At 39.6% G+C, this 18,102-nt stretch overlaps 1 protein-coding gene across 4 annotated transcripts in view; it reads right to left on the reverse strand.

Annotated features, from left to right (window-relative positions):
* Positions 1–16,826: 16,826 nt before the first annotated feature.
* The window catches only part of KIAA0586 (KIAA0586 ortholog), a 170,482-nt gene continuing 169,206 nt past the window's right edge, over positions 16,827–18,102 (reverse strand). For all 4 annotated transcript variants that reach the window (XM_057488412.1, XM_057488411.1, XM_057488410.1 and 1 more), the window contains one exon: positions 16,827–17,169. In XM_057488412.1, coding sequence (XP_057344395.1) covers positions 17,018–17,169 — 152 coding nt within the window. In that variant the 3' untranslated portion in view covers positions 16,827–17,017. The remainder of the gene's footprint in view (positions 17,170–18,102) is intronic.

An 18,102-nucleotide genomic window follows, 5' to 3' on the forward strand; every position in this document is an offset into this window, starting at 1 on the left:
TCAGTTTTTAATAGAAAAACAAAACTGATCGATTAAAGATGGTGGCATGAGAGGTGAGACAGAGGCTTCCTCCTAAAACCACATATGATACGAAAATATAATTAATACAACTGGTCCTGAAGGAGCAAGAGGAAAGAGGACTGCACCAGACTGCATATACCTGGAGAAAAGAGCAGACCTCACGGAACAGGGTAACGTGCCAAAGCTGTGGCCCGGTGGGACCCAAGCCCTCCCCCCTGACCCCCAGTTCACTGGTGGGAGGAAGAGAAATGGAGCAGAGAGGGAGTGGAGGCCTGGGACTGCTGAATACCTAACTCTGGAGATCTGCTCTGGGAGCACAAACCTACATTTCATGGTGCTTTCATGATACTCTCATGATTAGGGGATTGGAAAGCTAAGACAGGCAGAATTCCTGGAGAGACTGAGATCCCAGCCACTTGTGGAAAGCAGGGATCCATATCTGGCTGCTCTGGGACAAAAGAAAGGCGGGCAGTCTGAGAGACTTCTGAACAAGGAAGCCCTTAGCAAGAGGGCTGTTAAAGGGGCAAGGATTCCACAGAGCTTACTGCTCAGGAGAAAGGACAGGTAGACAAAATTGTCCAGGTGCACTCTGCCCAGCAGGTTGGGAGCTTTCATGATTTTCAGGTACTCCAGCTCCCTGGCTGGCTACACAGCTCCAAGGACCCCCTCCGTGATACACAGCATACTGTGCCTTTCTCCCAGTCAGCCCCACCTGGCTCACAAACCGGCAAACCTTACCCTGGCATTAGGCCAGCCAGAGGGAAGATCTGTCTACAGCAACTACAAATGCAAAACATAGAGGCTTATACCTGTGTGCTCAGCCCACTTGTTCAGGCAGTAGAGACAGGGGTAGTGGCTGTAAAGCAGGAAACAGCTCTTTCCTCCCCATAGGCACCAATTCCACTCCCCTGCGACCCCCGACATTGCTTCAGGGGCTGAGCAGCTCCAGAGTAGAGCTTCTGGACACTAGAGGGCACCATATACAAATATGAAACGCCAAAGGAACCTGGTCCAGAGTAAAATTAATAGAACTCCTCAAAAAGATGACATGGACCTCATGAACCTTCCTGTAAGGGTGTTCAAAATAAAAATCATTAACATGCTCATGGAGGTATGGAAAGATATTAAAAAACTCATGAATGAATTCCAGTCAGAGATCCAATCACTGAAGAGCACAATGGAGGGTATTAAAAGCAGATTAGATATGGTGGAGGAGATGATAAGTGAAATAGTAACTAGAGAAGAGGAATACAAAGAAGCTGAGGCACAGAGAGAAAAAAGGATCTCTAAGAATAAAAGAATATTGAGAGAACTGTGTGACCAATCCAAATGGAACAATATTCACATTATAGGCATACCAGAGAAGAAGAGAGAGGAAAAGGGATAGAAACTGCCTTTGATGAGGTAATTGCTGAAAACTTCCCCAATCTGGAAGGAGATAGTCTCTCAGGCCATGGAGATCCACAGATCTCCCAACACAAGGGACCCAAGGAAGACAACACCAAGACATACAGTAATTAAAATGGCAAAAATCAACGATAAGGACAGACTACTAAAAGCAGTCACATACAAAGGAAAGCCCATCAGGCTATCATCAGACTTCTCAGCAGAAACCTTACAGGCCAGAAGGGAGTGGCATGATGTATTTAATGCCATGAAGCAGAAGGGCCTGGAACCAAGATTACTTAATCCAGCAAGATTATCATTTAAATTTGAAGGCAGGGTTAAACAATTTCCAGATAAGCAAAAGCTGAGAGAATTTACCTCCCACAAACCATCTCTACAGTCTATTTTGGAGGGACTGCTATAGATGGAAGTGTTTCTAAGGTTTAAAGCTGTCAACAGAGGTAATAAAATGACAGTAAAGAAAGTAGAACAACTAATTACTAAGCAAATGCAAAATTAAATTAACTACCCCACAGTCAATCAAGGGATGACAAAGAGTACAGACTATGATACCTAATATATAAAGAATGGAGGAGGAAGAAAAAGGAGGAGAAAAAGAAAAGAAACTTTAGATTGTGTTTGTAATAGCATATTGAGTTAAGTTAGCCTCTTAAATGGCAGTAAGTGCATAACTATTGATAATCACCCTAAATGTAAAATGGACTGAATGCACCAATCAACAAACATAGAGTCACTGAATGGATAAAAAACAAGACCCATCTATTTGCTGCCTACAAGAGACTCACTTTAAATGCAAAGACATACACAGACTAAACGTGAAGGGATGGAAAAAGATATTTCAACTAATAGGGAGAAAAAAGCAGGAGTTGCAGTACTTATATCAGACAAAACAGACTTCAAAACAAAGAAAGTCACAAGAGAAAAAGGACATTACATAATGATAAAGGGGTCAATCCAACAAGAAGATATAACCATTCTAAATATCTATGCTCCCAGCACAGGAGCACCAGCATATGTGAAACAAATACTAACAGAATTAAAAGGGGGAAATACAATGCAATGCATTCATTCTAGGAGACTTCAACACTCCACTTACTCTGAAGAACAGGTCAACCAGACAGAAAATAAGTAAGGACACAGAGGCACTGAACAACACATTAGAACAGATGGACCTAACAGACATCTGCAGAACTCTACACCCAAAAGCAGCAGAACACACATTCTTCTCAAGTGCAATGGAACATTTTCAAGTATAGATCATATACTAGGACACAAAAAGAGCCTCAGTAAATTCAAAAAGATTGAAAATGTACCAACCAATTTCTCAGACCACAAAGGTATGAAACTAGAAATAAGTTACACAAAGAAAATGAAAAATCCCACAAATGCATGGAGGCTTCACAACATGCTCCTAAATAATCAATGGATCAATGACCAAATAAAAACAGAGATCAAGCAATATATGGAGACAAATGACAACAATAATTCAACACCGCAAAAGCTGTGGGATGCAGCAAAGGCTGTGCTAAGAGGAAAGTATACTGTAATATACTCAGGAAAGAAGAACAATCCAATATAAGAAGTCTAAGCTCACAATTCATGAAACTAGAAAAAGAAGAACAAATGAGGCCCGAGTTAGTAGAAGGAGGGACATAATAAAGATTAGAGCAGAAATAAATAAAATTGAGAAGAATAAAACAATAGAAAGAATCAATGAAAGCAAGAGCTGGTTCTTCGAGAAAATAAACAAAATAGATAAACCCCTAGCCAGACTTATCAAGAAAAAAAGAAAGTCTATACACATAAACAGAATCAGAAATGAGAAAGGAAAAATCACTATGGACACCACAGAAAAACAAAGAATTATTAGAGAATACTATGAAAAATTATATGCTAGCAAACTGGATAACCTAGAAGAAATGGACAACTTTCTTGAAAAATACAACCTTCCAAGGCTGACCCAGGAAGAAACAGAAAATCTGAACAGACCAATTACTAGCAACAAAATTAAACTGGTAATCAAAAAACTACCTAAGAACAAAACACATGGACCAGATGGCTTCACCACTGAATTTTATCAAACATTTAGTGAAGACCTTGTACCCATCCTCCTTAAAGTTTTCCAAAGAGTAGAAGAGGGAATACTTCCAAACTCATTCTATGAGGCCAGCATCACTCTAATACCAAAACCAGGCAGACACCACAAAAAAAGAAAATTACAGACCAATATCCCTGAGAACGTAGATGCAAAAATACACAACAAAATACTAGCAAACCGAATTCAAAAATACATCAAAAAGATCATGCATTATGATCAAGTAGGATTTATTCCAGGGATGCAAGGATGGTACTATATTTGAAAATCCATCAACATCATCCACCAAATCAACAAAAAGAAGGACAAAAATTACATGATCATCTCCATAGATGCTGAAAAAGCATTTGACAAAATTCAACATCCATTCATGATAATATCTCTCAACAAAATGGATATAGAAGGCAAGTACCTCAACATAATAAAGGCCATATATGACAAACCGACAACCAACATTATACTTAACAGCGAGAAGCTAAAAGCTTTTCCTTTAAGATTGGGAACAAGACAAGTATGCCCACTTTCCCCACTTCTATTCAACACAGTAATGGCAGTCCTAGCCAAGGCAATCAGACAACATAAAGAAATAAGATGCATCCAGATTGGCAAGGAAGAAGTCAAAATATCCCTGTTTGCAGATGACATGATATTGGACATAAAAAACCCTAAAGAATCCACTCCAAAACTACTAGATCTAATATCTGAATTCAGCAAAGTTGCAGGATACAAAATTAATATGCAGAAATCTGTGGCATATCTGTACTCTAACAATGAACTAGCAGAGAGAGAGAAATCAGGAAAACAATTCCATTCACAGTTGCATCAAAAAGAATAAATACCTAGGAATAAACCTAACCAAGGAAGTGAAAGACCTATACTCTGAAAACTATAAGACACTCATGAGAGAAATTAAAGAAGAGGCCAATAAATGGAAACACATCCAGTGCTCATGTATCAGAAGAATATTGTCAAAATGGCCATCCTGGCTAAAGCAATGTACAGATTCAATGCACTTCCTATCAAAATCCCAACAGCATTCCTCAATGAACTAGAGAATATAGTTCTAAAATTCATATGGAACCACAGAAGACCTCGAATAGCCAAAGCAATTCTGAGAAGGAAGACTAAAGCTGGGGGGATTATGCTCCCCAACTTCAAGCTCTACTACAAAACCACAGTAATCAAGACAAATTGGTACTGGCACAAAAACAGACCCATAGACCAATGGGTCTACAGACTAGAGAGCCCTGATATAAACCCAAGCATATATGGTCAATTAATATGTGATAAAGGAGCCATGGACATACAATAGGGAAATGACAGTCTCTTCAGCAGCTGGTGTTGGCAAATGGGAGAGCTACATGCAAGAGAATGAAACTGGATTATTGTTTAACCCCATACACAAAAGTAAACTTGAAATGGATCAAAGCCTTGAATGTAAGTCATGAAACCATAAAACCCTTAGAAGACAACATAGGAAAAAAACCCTGAATATAAACATGAGCAACTTTTTCCTGAACAGATCTGCTTGCGCAAGGGAAACAAAAGCAAAAATGAACTCATGGGACTACATCAAACTAAAAAGTTTCTGTAAAGCAAAAGACACCATCAACAGAACAAAAAGGTATCCTACAGTATGGGAGAATATATTCGTAAATGACATATCTGACAAGGGTTTAACATCCAAAATATATAAAGAATTTACATGCCTCAACACCCAAAAAGCAAATAACCCGATTTACAAATGGGCAGAGGATCTGCACAGACACTTCTCCGAAGAAGAAATTCAGATGGCCAACAGACACATGAAAAGATGCTCCACATCACTAATCATCAGGAAAATGCATATTAAAACCAAAATGAGATATCACCTCACACCAGCAAGGATGGCCAGCATCAAAAAGACTAACAACAACAAATGCTGGCAAGGATGTGGAGAAACGGGAACCCTCCTACACTGCTGGTGGGAATGTAAGCTACTTCAACCATTGTGGAAAGCAATATAGAGGTTCCTCAAAAAACTAAAAATAGAAATACTATTTGACCCAGGAATCCCACTCCTTGGAATTTACCCACAGAATACAACTTCTCAGATTCAAAAAGACATATGCACCCCTATGTTTATTGCAGCACTTTTTACAATAGCCAAGATATGGAAGCAACCTAAGTGTCCCTCAGTAGATGAATGGACACAGAAGATGTGGTACATATACACAATGGAATATTATTCAGCCATAAGAAGAAAACAAATCCTACCATTTGCAACAACATGGATGGAGCTGGAGGACATTACGCTCAGTGAAATAAGCCAGGTGGAGAAAGACAAGTTCCAAATGATTTCCCTCATTTGTGGATTACAACAATGAAGCAAAACTGAAGGAACAAAATAGCAGCAGACTCAGAGACTCCAAGAAGGAACTAGTTGTTACCAAAGGGTCAGGGTGTGGTAGGGCAGGTGGGGAGGGAGGGAGAAGGGGATTGAGGGATATAATGTTTAGTATGCATGGTGTGGGGGATCACAGGGAGAACAGTGTAGCACAGAGAAAGGACATAGTGGATCTGTGGCTTCTTGCTGCACTGATGGACAGTGACTGCACTGGAGTGTGGGTGGGGACTTGATAATATGGGTAAAGTTGTAACCACATTGTTTTTTCATGTGAAATCTTCATAAGTGTGTATATCAATAATACCTTAATAAAAATCTTTTTAAAAATAAAAAGTAAATTTGAAAAACTGATCTAAATATATGTTTAGCATTTAAGAAAAAAATTTAAGAGACTAGGAATACACATGTCATAAGAAATACACTGAAATGATCTTTTGAAAATAAAAACATTTCTTCAAGATTCTATTAGTGTGCACAACAAGTAAGTTTATCTTAGCATTTGTACCAAGGGAACATTTTGAATACCTGTTATCCTGATGTTAAAGTATGTAAACCCAGCAATATTAACATCCTTGATCTTGATAGTCTACCTCCTAATAGCATGTCTTTCTAGAAGGTGAAAACTATAAAATGCATAGTTCATTCCAGAAGTTGAAAATTACAAATTTTAAAGCTTCTAATATCATAAATTTACTTTTACATACATAGTTTCATTACAAAAGAATTTGAGGTGGTTGGCAGAGGAATATATATATATATATATATACACACACAGACACACACACACACACATATATATATATATACACACACATACAAACACACACACACACACACACACACATACATATATGTAACCCTGGCCAGAAATTACCCTATAAAATGAAATAGTGATGAGCAGAAACAAAACTTTTTCCTTTTAAGAGTTCAAGTGCACGACAAGTGGAATAACTCAAAGATTATATTTCTACCTACAATTAGAAAAGTCAGGTTTCTTATGGTTAGGCGGAAACGTTTTTAAATTAAAAGGTTAAAATACCTTTAAATTAAAAATGCTGTTGCTAAAGTTAAGAAACATCCTTCTCAAACAGCAAAAGCTTTCAGAACCTGAATCCAAGGGGAGTAATGTTTAAAATGAAGCAACTTTCACTCTATTCAGAGACTTGTAGATGAATATCAAATATGAATTATGACCCAGACAACAGTGTTTTCTTATACTTGTTTAATGGGAACTATTTACAAGCAAAATTGTCTAAAAGGCCATACCAAAGAAAAATAGATTCTAAAGTGAAACCTAAAGCATTTCCATCAGCAGGAATCTGAAGGAAGCTTGAGGCACTGTGACATAAGAGGAAATGTGTGTGGAAGGCTGACACATTTCTGAGTTTCCATAGGTTTCCGCAGCTTCTATCTTCAGTGAGAAGAAATCTTTGAACTCTTCCTAAGTTCCCCAGTCTCTGGGCCATACCAGAGATTGAAGGAATCTAAATTGCTTTTCAGTAATTCTCAGCCTTGAATGCACATTTAAATGACCAGGGAAGGTTTTTTTTTTTTTTTTTTTTGCTTTTTTTAGTATCAGTGTTAGGCTCCATCCCAGATCAATTAAATCAGAATCCCTGGAAATGGAACACAAGCATTGTTAAAGCTCCTGGAGGTTCTAATTTACAGCCTGGGCTGGGACTCACTTAGTAACCTAGAAAAAATGCTGAGAAAAGTCAAAGATGACTGTAGTTATGCATGTTTGAACTTTAGTTGTAATAAAAAAATTCTTGGGGAGGTAACTATTTTTACTAATGCAAGGCTGCCCTTCTTCTCCTGTGCTTACCCTCTAGTGTGACATATTCAGTCTCTCAAGATAATGATACCAACCGCCAAAAATGCACAGGCACTGTGCTGGCACTGTCCTCAACATCACTGATAATCCCCATTATCCTGCAAAAAGGTATTAAACCCATTTATCCAGGCAGCTGTGAAGGAGTGGCTTATTTGCTCCTATCACAGAGTAAGCAGGTAAAGAAATTGGAATTAGAAATGACATGTCTGATTATAAAGCCATGCTTTTATTTTCTTTTAATTTTATATATTTATGCTTTGATAGGTAATCCAGTCATGTTTCACAGGTTTATAAAGTATAAAGGTTTACAAGTTATTTGTAAGGTACATGAAAAATGAACCTCATTCATAATTTTCTCCTGTCACAACTAAAATTCAAATACACAATAACTATAGTCATCCCTGACTCCTACCACTTAACCTGTGACCAAGCAACTAAAACACTGTCCTGGAGGCAAAATTAGCCATTTCTAGCTTATCCTTCCAAAGAAATTTAATGCATATGTAAGCAAATATATGTATGTAAGTGTATGTATGTATACACACCATATATTTGAATTCCTCCCCACCCTATTTTAAATAATGGTAGCATAATTCACACATTATTTTGAACATGGCTTTCTTTCACTTTAACAATATTTCTCAGAGATAATTCCCTATCCTATCAACACACAAATATATATATATATATATTTTTAGATAATTATTTTTTATTGAAGGGTAGTTGACGCACAGTATTACATTACATTAGTTTCAAGTGTACAACACAGTGATAAAACATTAATATACATGACAATTCTAGGTTCCAGCTATTACCCTACCAAGCTGCTACAATATCTTGACTATATTCCTTATGCTATACATTACATCCCGGTTACTTATTTATTTTACCATTGGCAGTCTGTCCTTTTTTTTTTTTTTTTTTTTTTTTGTGAGGGCATCTCTCATATTTATTGATCAAATGGTTGTTAACGACAATAAAATTCTGTATAGGGGAGTCAGTGCTCAATGCACAATCATTAATCCACCCCAAGCCTAATTTTCGTCAGTCTCCAATCTTCTGAGGCATAACAAACAAGTTCTTACATGGAGAACAAATTCTTACATAATGAATAAGTTACATGGTGAACAGTACAAGGGCAGTCATCACAGAAACTTTCGGTTTTGCTCATGCCTTATGAACTATAAACAGTCAGTTCAAATATGAATACTCATTTGGTTTTTATACTTGATTTATATGTGGATACCACATTTCTCTCTTTATTATTATTATTTTTAATAAAATGCTGAAGTGGTAGGTAGATACAAGATAAAGGTAGAAAACATAGTTTAGTGTTGTAAGAGAGCAAATGTAGATGATCAGGTGTGTGCCTGTAGACTATGTGTTAATCCAAGCTAGACAAGGGCAATAAAACATCCACGTATGCAGAAGATTTCTCTCAGAACAGGGGGGGTGAGGTTCTAAGCCTCACCTCTGTTGATCCCCAATTTCTCACCTGATGACTCCCCTGCAACTGTGCCTGTCTTAGGTTGTTCCTCCCTTGAGGAATCTTACCCGTCTCTGGCTAACCAGTCATCTTCCGGGGCCATACAGGGAAATGTAAAGTTGGTAAGTGAGAGAGAAGCCTTATTGTTTGAAATGGTTAGCTTTTTATTTCTTTGCATATTTATGCCCTGTAGCTTCTATGCCCAGCATTTGTCTTGAGGTATCTTTACCACTTGGAAGAATTATGATACTCGGTAAATTTGATATGAGGCACGAATTCTATTTAAGGGTTGTAATTAGGAAGGAAGAAGAAAAGCTATAGAAGACGCACGTGGAAGAAAACATGGGAAGATTGATTATTTCTTTGACATATCTTCTTGTAGAGTAACTTCAGCAGGTATAGGTTTTAAGCTACTACTTAAATTGCGCACACACATTAACATAATAGGAGTATAGTTACATAACCAAAGCATACCTGTAATTACCAGCCATCTCCAGTGAAACCAAGAAAACCAGTTAGGCACCTTAGGCATTTGTAAAAACTTATCTATGATATGGTGGATATTGTCCAACTGAACTTGAACAGTCTGAGAGAAATGAGACAAATTAAAACAACCCATTCCTGGGGAATGTTCACGTCCCTTATGTTCTTTTAACAGTAAATAGTCTGTAGTTGTAAGATTTTGGAGCACTACAATTTGCACTTCTCCTAATTCTTGGTTGAGTTCCAACAGTATAGATCCAGTCAAATTTGTTGTTTTACTGTATGCACAGGCCAGCTTAGAAATCTCCTTCTTCATTCCCATGGCAAGTCCAGGAGCTGGTGGGATGAGTGCATCTACAGCTGTAGCAGTGCGTGGATCTTTGTTGGGGTTTTTTGATGAGCATCTTCTGGCATGAGTCTTCCAGAGAGTGCTGATGTTGGAAGTTCTCTTTCATATCGTATCTTAGTTCATTTTCGGGGTAGCCCAATTAGGCTTTGATCTTCTGTATAAACGCAAACAGACCCTTTGCCTACACTTTTATATGCCCTTTATACCCTTGTGTAGAACTCATTGGAGGTTACCACACAGGAACTGCCCTTTTTTTGTTTTGTTTTGTTTTGTTTTTGGTATCACTAATCTACACTTACATGATGAATATTATGTTTACTAGGCTCTCCCCTATACCAGGTCCCCCCTATAAACCCCTTTACAGTCACTGTCCATCAGCATAGCAAAATGTTGTAGAATCCCTACTTGCCTTCTCTGTGTTGTACAGCCCTCCCTTTTCTCCTACCCCCCCATGCATGTTAATCTTAATACCCCCCTACTTCTCCACCCCCTTATCCCTCCCTACCCACCCATCCTCCCCAGTCCCTTTCCCTTTGGTACCTGTTAGTCCATTCTTGAGTTCTGTGATTCTGGTGCTGTTTTGTTCCTTCAGTTTTTCCTTTATTCTTATATTCCACAGATAAGTGAAATCATTTGGTATTTCTCTTTCTCCACTTGGCTTGTTTCACTGAGCATAATACCCTCCAGCTCCATCCATGTTGCTGCAAATGATTGGATTTGCCCTTTTCTTATGGCTGAGTAGTATTCCATTGTGTATATGTACCACCTCTTCTTTATCCATTCATCTATCGAAGGACATTTAGGTTGCTTCCAATTCTTGGCTATTGTAAATAGTGCTGCGATAAACATAGGGGTGCACTGATCTTTCTCATACTTGATTGCTGCATTCTTAGGGTAAATTCCTAGGAGTGCAATTCCTGGGTCAAACGGTAAGTCTGTTTTGAGCATTTTGATGTACCTCCATACTGCTTTCCACAATGGTTGAACTAACTTACATTCCCACCAGCGGTGTAGGAGGGTTCCCCTTTCTCCACAGCCTCGCCAACATTTGTTGTTGTTTGTCTTTTGGATGGCAGCCATCCTTACTGGTGTGAGGTGATACCTCATTGTAGTTTTAATTTGCATTTCTCTGATAATTAGCGATGTGGAGCATCTTTTCATGTGTCTGTTGGCCATCTGTATTTCTTTTTTGGAGAACTGTCTGTTCAGTTCCTCTGCCCATTTTTTAATTGGGTTATTTGTTTTTTGTTTGTTGAGGTGTGTGAGCTCTTTATATATTCTGGACGTCAAGCCTTTATCGGATGTGTCATTTTCAAATATATTCTCCCATACTGTAGGGATCCTTTTTGTTCTATTGATGGTGTCTTTTGCTGTACAGAAGCTTTTCAGCTTAATATAGTCCCACTGACTCATTTTTGCTGTTGTTTTCCTTGCCCGGGGAGATATGTTCAAGAAGAGGTCACTCATGTTTATGTCTATGAGGTTTTTGCCTATGTTTTCTTCCAAGAGTTTAATGGTTTCATGGCTTACATTCAGGTCTCTGATCCATTTTGAGTTTACTTTTGTATATGGGGTTAGACAATGGTCCAGTTTCATTCTCCTACATGTAGCTTTCCAGTTTTGCCAGCACCATCTGTTGAAGAGACTGTCATTTCCCCATTGTATGTCCATGGCTCCTTTATCAAATATTAATTGACCATATATGTTTGGGTTAATGTCTGGAGTCTCTAGTCTGTTCCACTGGTCTGTGGCTCTGTTCTTGTGCCAGTACCAAATTGTCTTGATTACTATGGCTTTGTAGTAGAGCTTGAAGTTGGGGAGTGAGATCCCCCCTACTTTATTCTTCTTTCTCAGGATTGCTTTGGCTATTCGGGGTCTTTGGTGTTTCCATATGAATTTTTGAACTATTTGTTCCAGTTCGTTGAAGAATGTTGCTGGTAATTTGATAGGGATTGCATCAAATCTGTATATTGCTTTGGGCAGGATGGCCATTTTGACGGTATTAATTCTTCGTAGCCATGAGCATGGGATTAGTTTCCATTTGTTAGTGTCCCCTTTAATTTCTCTTCAGAGTGACTTGTAGTTTTCAGGGTATAGGTCTTTCACTTCTTTGGTTAGGTTTATTCCTAGGTATTTTATTTTTTTTGGTGCAATTGTGAATGGAGTTGTTTTCCTGATTTCTCTTTCTGTTGGTTCATTGTTAGTATATAGGAAAGCCACAGATTTCTGTGTGTTGATTTTGTATCCTGCAACTTTGCTGTATTCCGATATCAGTTCTAGTAGTTTTGGGGTGGAGTCTTTAGGGTTTTTTATGTACAGTATCATGTCATCTGCAAATAGTGACAGTTTAACTTCTTCTTTACCAATCTGGATTCCTTGTATTTCTTTATTTTGTCTGATTGCCATGGCTAGGACCTCCAGTACTATGTTAAATAACAGTGGAGAGAGTGGGCATCCCTGTCTAGTTCCCGATCTCAGAGGAAATGCTTTCAGCTTCTCGCTGTTCAATATAATGTTGGCTGTGGGTTTATCATAGATGGCCTTTATTATGTTGAGGTACTTGCCCTCTATTCCCATTTTGCTGAGAGTTTTTAACATGAATGGATGTTGAACTTTGTCAAATGCTTTTTCAGCATCTATGGAGATGATCATGTGGTTTTTGTCTTTCTTTTTGTTGATGTGGTGGATGATGTTGATGGACTTTCGAATGTTGTACCATCCTTGCATCCCTGAGATGAATCCCACTTGGTCATGGTGTATGATCCTTTTGATGTATTTTTGAATTCGGTTTGCTAATATTTTGTTGAATATTTTTGCATCTACGTTCATCAGGGATATTGGTCTGTAGTTTTCTTTTTTGGTGGGGTCTTTGCCTGGTTTTGGTATTAGGGTGATGTTAGCTTCATAGAATGAGTTTGGGAGTATCCCCTCCTCCTCTATTTTTTGGAAAACTTTAAGGAGAATGGGTATTATGTCTTCCCTGTATGTCTGATTAAATTCCGAGGTAAATCCATCTGGCCCGGGGGTTTTGTTCTTTGGTAGTTTTTTTATTACCGCTACAATTTTGTTGCTGGTAATTGGTCTGTTAAGATTTTCTGTTTCTTCCTGGGTCAATCTTGGAAGGTTGTATTTTTCTAGGAAGTTGTCCATTTCTCCTAGGTTTCCCAGCTTGTTAGCATATAGGTTTTCATAGTATTCTCCAATAATTCTTTGCATTTCTGTGGGGTCCGTCGTGATTTTTCCTTTCTCATTTCTGATACTGTTGATTTGTATTGACTCTCTTTTCTTCTTAATAAGTCTGGCTAGAGGCTTATCTATTTTGTTTACTTTCTCGAAGAACCAGCTCTTGGTTTCATTGATTTTTGCTATTGTTTTATTCTTCTCAATTTTATTTATTTCTTCTCTGATCTTTATTATGTCCCTCTTTCTGCTGACCTTAGGCCTCATCTGTTCTTCTTTTTCCAATTTCGATAATTGTGACATTAGACCATTCATTTGGGATTGCTCTTCCTTTTTTAAATATGCTTGGATTGCTATATACTTTCCTCTTAAGACTGCTTTTGCTGTGTCCCACAGAAGTTGGGGCTTAGTGTTGTTGTTGTCATTTGTTTCCATATATTGCTGGATCTCCATTTTGATTTGGTCATTGATCCATTGATTATTTAGGAGCGTGTTGTTAAGCCTCCATGTGTTTGTGAGCCTCTTTGCTTTCTTTGTACAGTTTATTTCTAGTTTTATGCCTTTGTGGTCTGAAAAGTTGGTTGGTAGGATTTCAATCTTTTGGAATTTTCTGAGGCTCTTTTTGTGGCCTAGTATGTGGTCTATTCTGGAGAATGCTCCATGTGCACTTGAGAAGAATGTATATCCCGCTGCTTTTGGATGTAGAGTTCTATAGATGTCTATGAGGTCCATCTGCTCTACTGTGTTGTTCAGTGCTTCCGTGTCCTTACTTATTTTCTGCCCAGTGGATCTATCCTTTGGGGTGAGTGGTGTGTTGAAGTCTCCTAGAATGAATGCATTGCAGTCTATATCCCCCTTTAGTTCTGTTAGTATTTGTTTCACATATGCTGGTGCTCCTGTGTTGGGTGCATATATATTTAGAATGGTTATATCCTCTTGTTTCACTGAGCCCTTTATCATTATGTAGTGTCCTTCTCTATCTCTTGTTACTTTCTTTGTTTTGAAGTCTATTTTGTCTGATATTAGTACTGCAACCCCTGCTTTCTTCTCACTGTTGTTTGCTTGAAATATGTTTTTCCATCCCTTGACTTTTAGTCTGTACATGTCTTTGGGTTTGAGGTGAGTTTCTTGTAAGCAGCACATAGATGGGTCTTGCTTTTTTATCCATTCTGTTACTCTGTGTCTTTTGATTGGTGCATTCAACCCATTAACATTTAGGGTGACTATTGAAAGATATGTACTTATTGCCATTGCAGGCTTTAAGTTCGTGGTTACCAAAGGTTCAAGGTTAGCCTCTTTAGTATCTTACTGCCTAACTTAGCTCACTTATTGAGCTGTTATATACACTGTTTGTAGGTTCTTTTCTTCTCTCCCTTCTTGTTCCTCCTCCTCGATTCTTCATATGTTGGGTGTTTTGTGCTGTGCTCTTTCTAGGAGTGCTCCCATCTAGAGCAGTCCCTGTAAGATGTTCTGTAGAGGTGGTTTGTGGAAAGCAAATTCCCTCAGCTTTTGTTTGTCTGGGAATTGTTTAATCCCACCATCATATTTGAATGATAGTCGTGCTGGATACAGTATCCTTGGTTCAAGGCCCTTCTGTTTCATTGTATTAAATATATCATGCCATTCTCTTCTGGCCTGTAGGGTTTCTGTTGAGAAATCTGACGTTAGCCTGATGGGTTTCCCTTTATAGGTGACCTTTTTCTCTCTAGCTGTCTTTAACACTCTTTCCTTGTCCTTGATCTTTGCCATTTTAATTATTATGTGTCTTGGTGTTGTCCTTCTTGGATCCTTTCTGTTGGGGGTTCTGTGTATTTCCGTGGTCTGTTCGATTATTTCCTCCCCCAGTTTGGGGAAGTTTTCAGCAATTATTTCTTCTAAGATACTTTCCATCTCTTTTCCTCTCTCTTCTTCTTCTGGGACCCCTATAATACGGATATTGTTCCTTTTGGATTGGTCACACAGTTCTCTTAATATTGTTTCATTCCTGGAGATCCTTTTGTCTCTCTCTATGTCAGCTTCTATGCGTTCCTGTTCTCTGATTTCAAGTCCATCAATGGCCTCTTGCATTCTATCCATTCTGCTTATAAACCCTTCCAGAGTTTGTTTCATTTCTGCGATCTCCTTTCTGGCATCTGTGATCTCCCTCCGGACTTCATCCCATTTCTCTTGCGTATTTCTCTGCATCTCTGTCAGCATGTTTATGATTCTTATTTTGAATTCTTTTTCAGGGAGACTGGTTAGGTCTGTCTCCTTCTCTGGTGTTGTCTCTGTGATCTTTGTCTGCCTGTAGCTTTGCCTTTTCATGGTGATAGGAATAGTCTGCAGAACTGGGACGAGTGACGGCTGGAAGGACTTCCTTTCTTGTTGGTTTGTGGCCCTCCTCTCCTGGGAGAACAGTGACCTCTAGTGGCTTGTGCTGCGCAGCTGCGCGCAGACAGGGTTTCTGCTTCCTGCCCGGCTGCTATGGAGTTAATCTCCGCTGTTGCTGTGGGCGTGGCCTGGCTCGGGCAGCTACTCCAAAATGGTGGAGTCGCGTTGGAGCAGGAGCGGCTGGGAGGCTACCTACCTCTGCAAGGGGCCCCCCTGCTCCCTGCAGCCCAGGGGTTAGCGTGCCCAGAGATCCCCGGATTCCCTACCTCTGGATTAAGTGACCCGCCCTGCCCCTTTAAGAGTTCCAAAAAGCACCCGCCAGAACAAAACAGTGACAACCAAAAAAAAAAAAAAAAAAAATTTTTTTAATTAAAAAAAAAGGTGGTCGCTCGTTTTTCTTTATTCTCTGGTGCCAGCCTCAGGCCTCTGCTCACCGGTCTTGCTGCCCTGTTTCCCTAGTATTGGGGTCCCTATCCCTTTAAGACTTCCAAAAAGCGCTCGGCAAAACAAAACAGCAAAAAAAAAAAAAAAAATGGTCGCGCGCTTTTCTTATGTCCTCCGGCGCCCGGCCTCCAGTGCCCACTCACTGTTCTTGCTGCCCTGTTTTCCTAGTATCGAGGGCCCTGCACTCTGGCCCAGATGTCGGGGGCTGGGTGTTCGGCAGCCCTGGGCTCCGTCTCACTCCCGCTCTGCCTATTCTTCTCCCGCCAGGAGCTGGGGGGAGGGGCGCTCGGCTCCCGCGGGGCCGGGGCTTGTATCTTACCCCCTTCGCGAGGCGCTGGGTTCTCTCAGGTGTGGATGTGGTCTGGATATTGTCCTGTGTCCTCTGGTCTTTATTCTAGGAAGGGTTGTCTTTGTTATATTTTCATAGATATATGTTGTTTTGGGAGGAGATTTCTGCTGCTCTACTCACGCCGCCATCTTCCGCCCCTCTCAACACACAAATATTTACAATTTCTTTTTGTACAGCATAGTATTCCATTATACAGAAAAACTTACTTTTTTAGTCAGTCCCTTATTGATAGGCATTGGATTACTTCAAACTACTTGTCGTTATAAAAAATTTGGGAGGAATAACCTTGACAACATAATTTCATGATTATGTACAAATAATTACATCTGTATAATCAATACTTAGGTGTCAAAGTCATAGACTTTCCACTATTCCATGATGCCTCAGGATTCTAAGAAATAATTCACAGCCAGACTCATAACTTCTTTTTAAATTATTTTATTTAAAAGAAGTACCTAAACACCCAAATTATGCCTTTCACATTAGTACAAAGTTAGAAATCATTTTTCAGAGTATGCTCAAAGACCAGGATAATCTGAGAGATGGTTTCATGCCAGAGAAAAATGACCTCAAAACCAATGGCACAAACACTGCGCTGGCTCTCACTTCCCTTTCAGAAGGTATCTTCTTCTGAGGAGTCAGTGTCCCCCTGGATGGTGCTGATGTTCAGAGACTGCAAGCAGTCCTCTAGATTCACTGAGGGCAGCATCACAGACATCTTGGCAGGGGACATCTGAGAAGTGAAGAGTGGTACTGCTTTATCACCTGTAAGAATGGAGAAACTCAATCAGGTAAGCAAGCATATCCTAAGTATTTATGTGCTTTTCCATTTCCTAAATAATCCAGGGGATCAAAACAAGAATTGCATATGAGGTAACTGCTTTTCTCAATGTGCTCAGAACTTGTTAGATAAAATACACCCTTCCTCCTTTCCCCTTCCTAGATATTTATAGACATTTAAGAAGATATGTTATGGCCTTCCAGAAAAAGATGGTGGCATGAGAAGTGAGGCACCCAAAAGAACATATAACACAAAAGTACAGCAAATATAACTAATCCTGAAAGAGCAACCTGAAAGAAGACTAACAGACTGCCTACATCTGGGGAAAAGAGAAGACCTCACAGAAAAGGATAAACTAGCAAAGCCCAATGCTGCGGGACCCAAGCCCTCCCTCCCACCCCAGCTCACAGGCGAAGGAAGAGAAACAGAGTGGGGATGGAGTAAAAAACCAGGACTGCTAAACACCAACTCCTGGAGATCTGCTCTGGGAGCACAAACTCACATTACATGGTGCTCTGGAGACTAGTGGGGTTGGAAAGTAAAGACGGATGGAATACTCGGAGAGACTGAGATTCCAGCCACTTATGGAGAACAGGTACCCACAACTGGCCACTCTGAGACAAAGAAAAGGTGGGCACTTTGAAAGACTTCCCAACAGTGGGAGCAGTGCTAATGGGGCAAGGATTACACAGAGCTTGCTTCTCAGGAGAAAGGAGACAGGTGAACAAAATCATCCTAGCACACTAAGCCCAGCAAGTTGGGAACTTTAAGGAGTTTCAAGCACTCCCCATGGCTGGCAATATAGTCCCAAGGACCCAACTGCGATACTGCAGCCTGCCGCTCCCAGATGGAACCTGTCCGCTCACCTGCAGCCCCTACCATTGAGACAGGCCAGAAGGAGGGAGGGCTAGCTTATG

This window comes from Manis pentadactyla, chromosome 11, assembly GCF_030020395.1.
Source record: "Manis pentadactyla isolate mManPen7 chromosome 11, mManPen7.hap1, whole genome shotgun sequence".
Lineage (NCBI taxonomy): Eukaryota > Metazoa > Chordata > Mammalia > Pholidota > Manidae > Manis > Manis pentadactyla.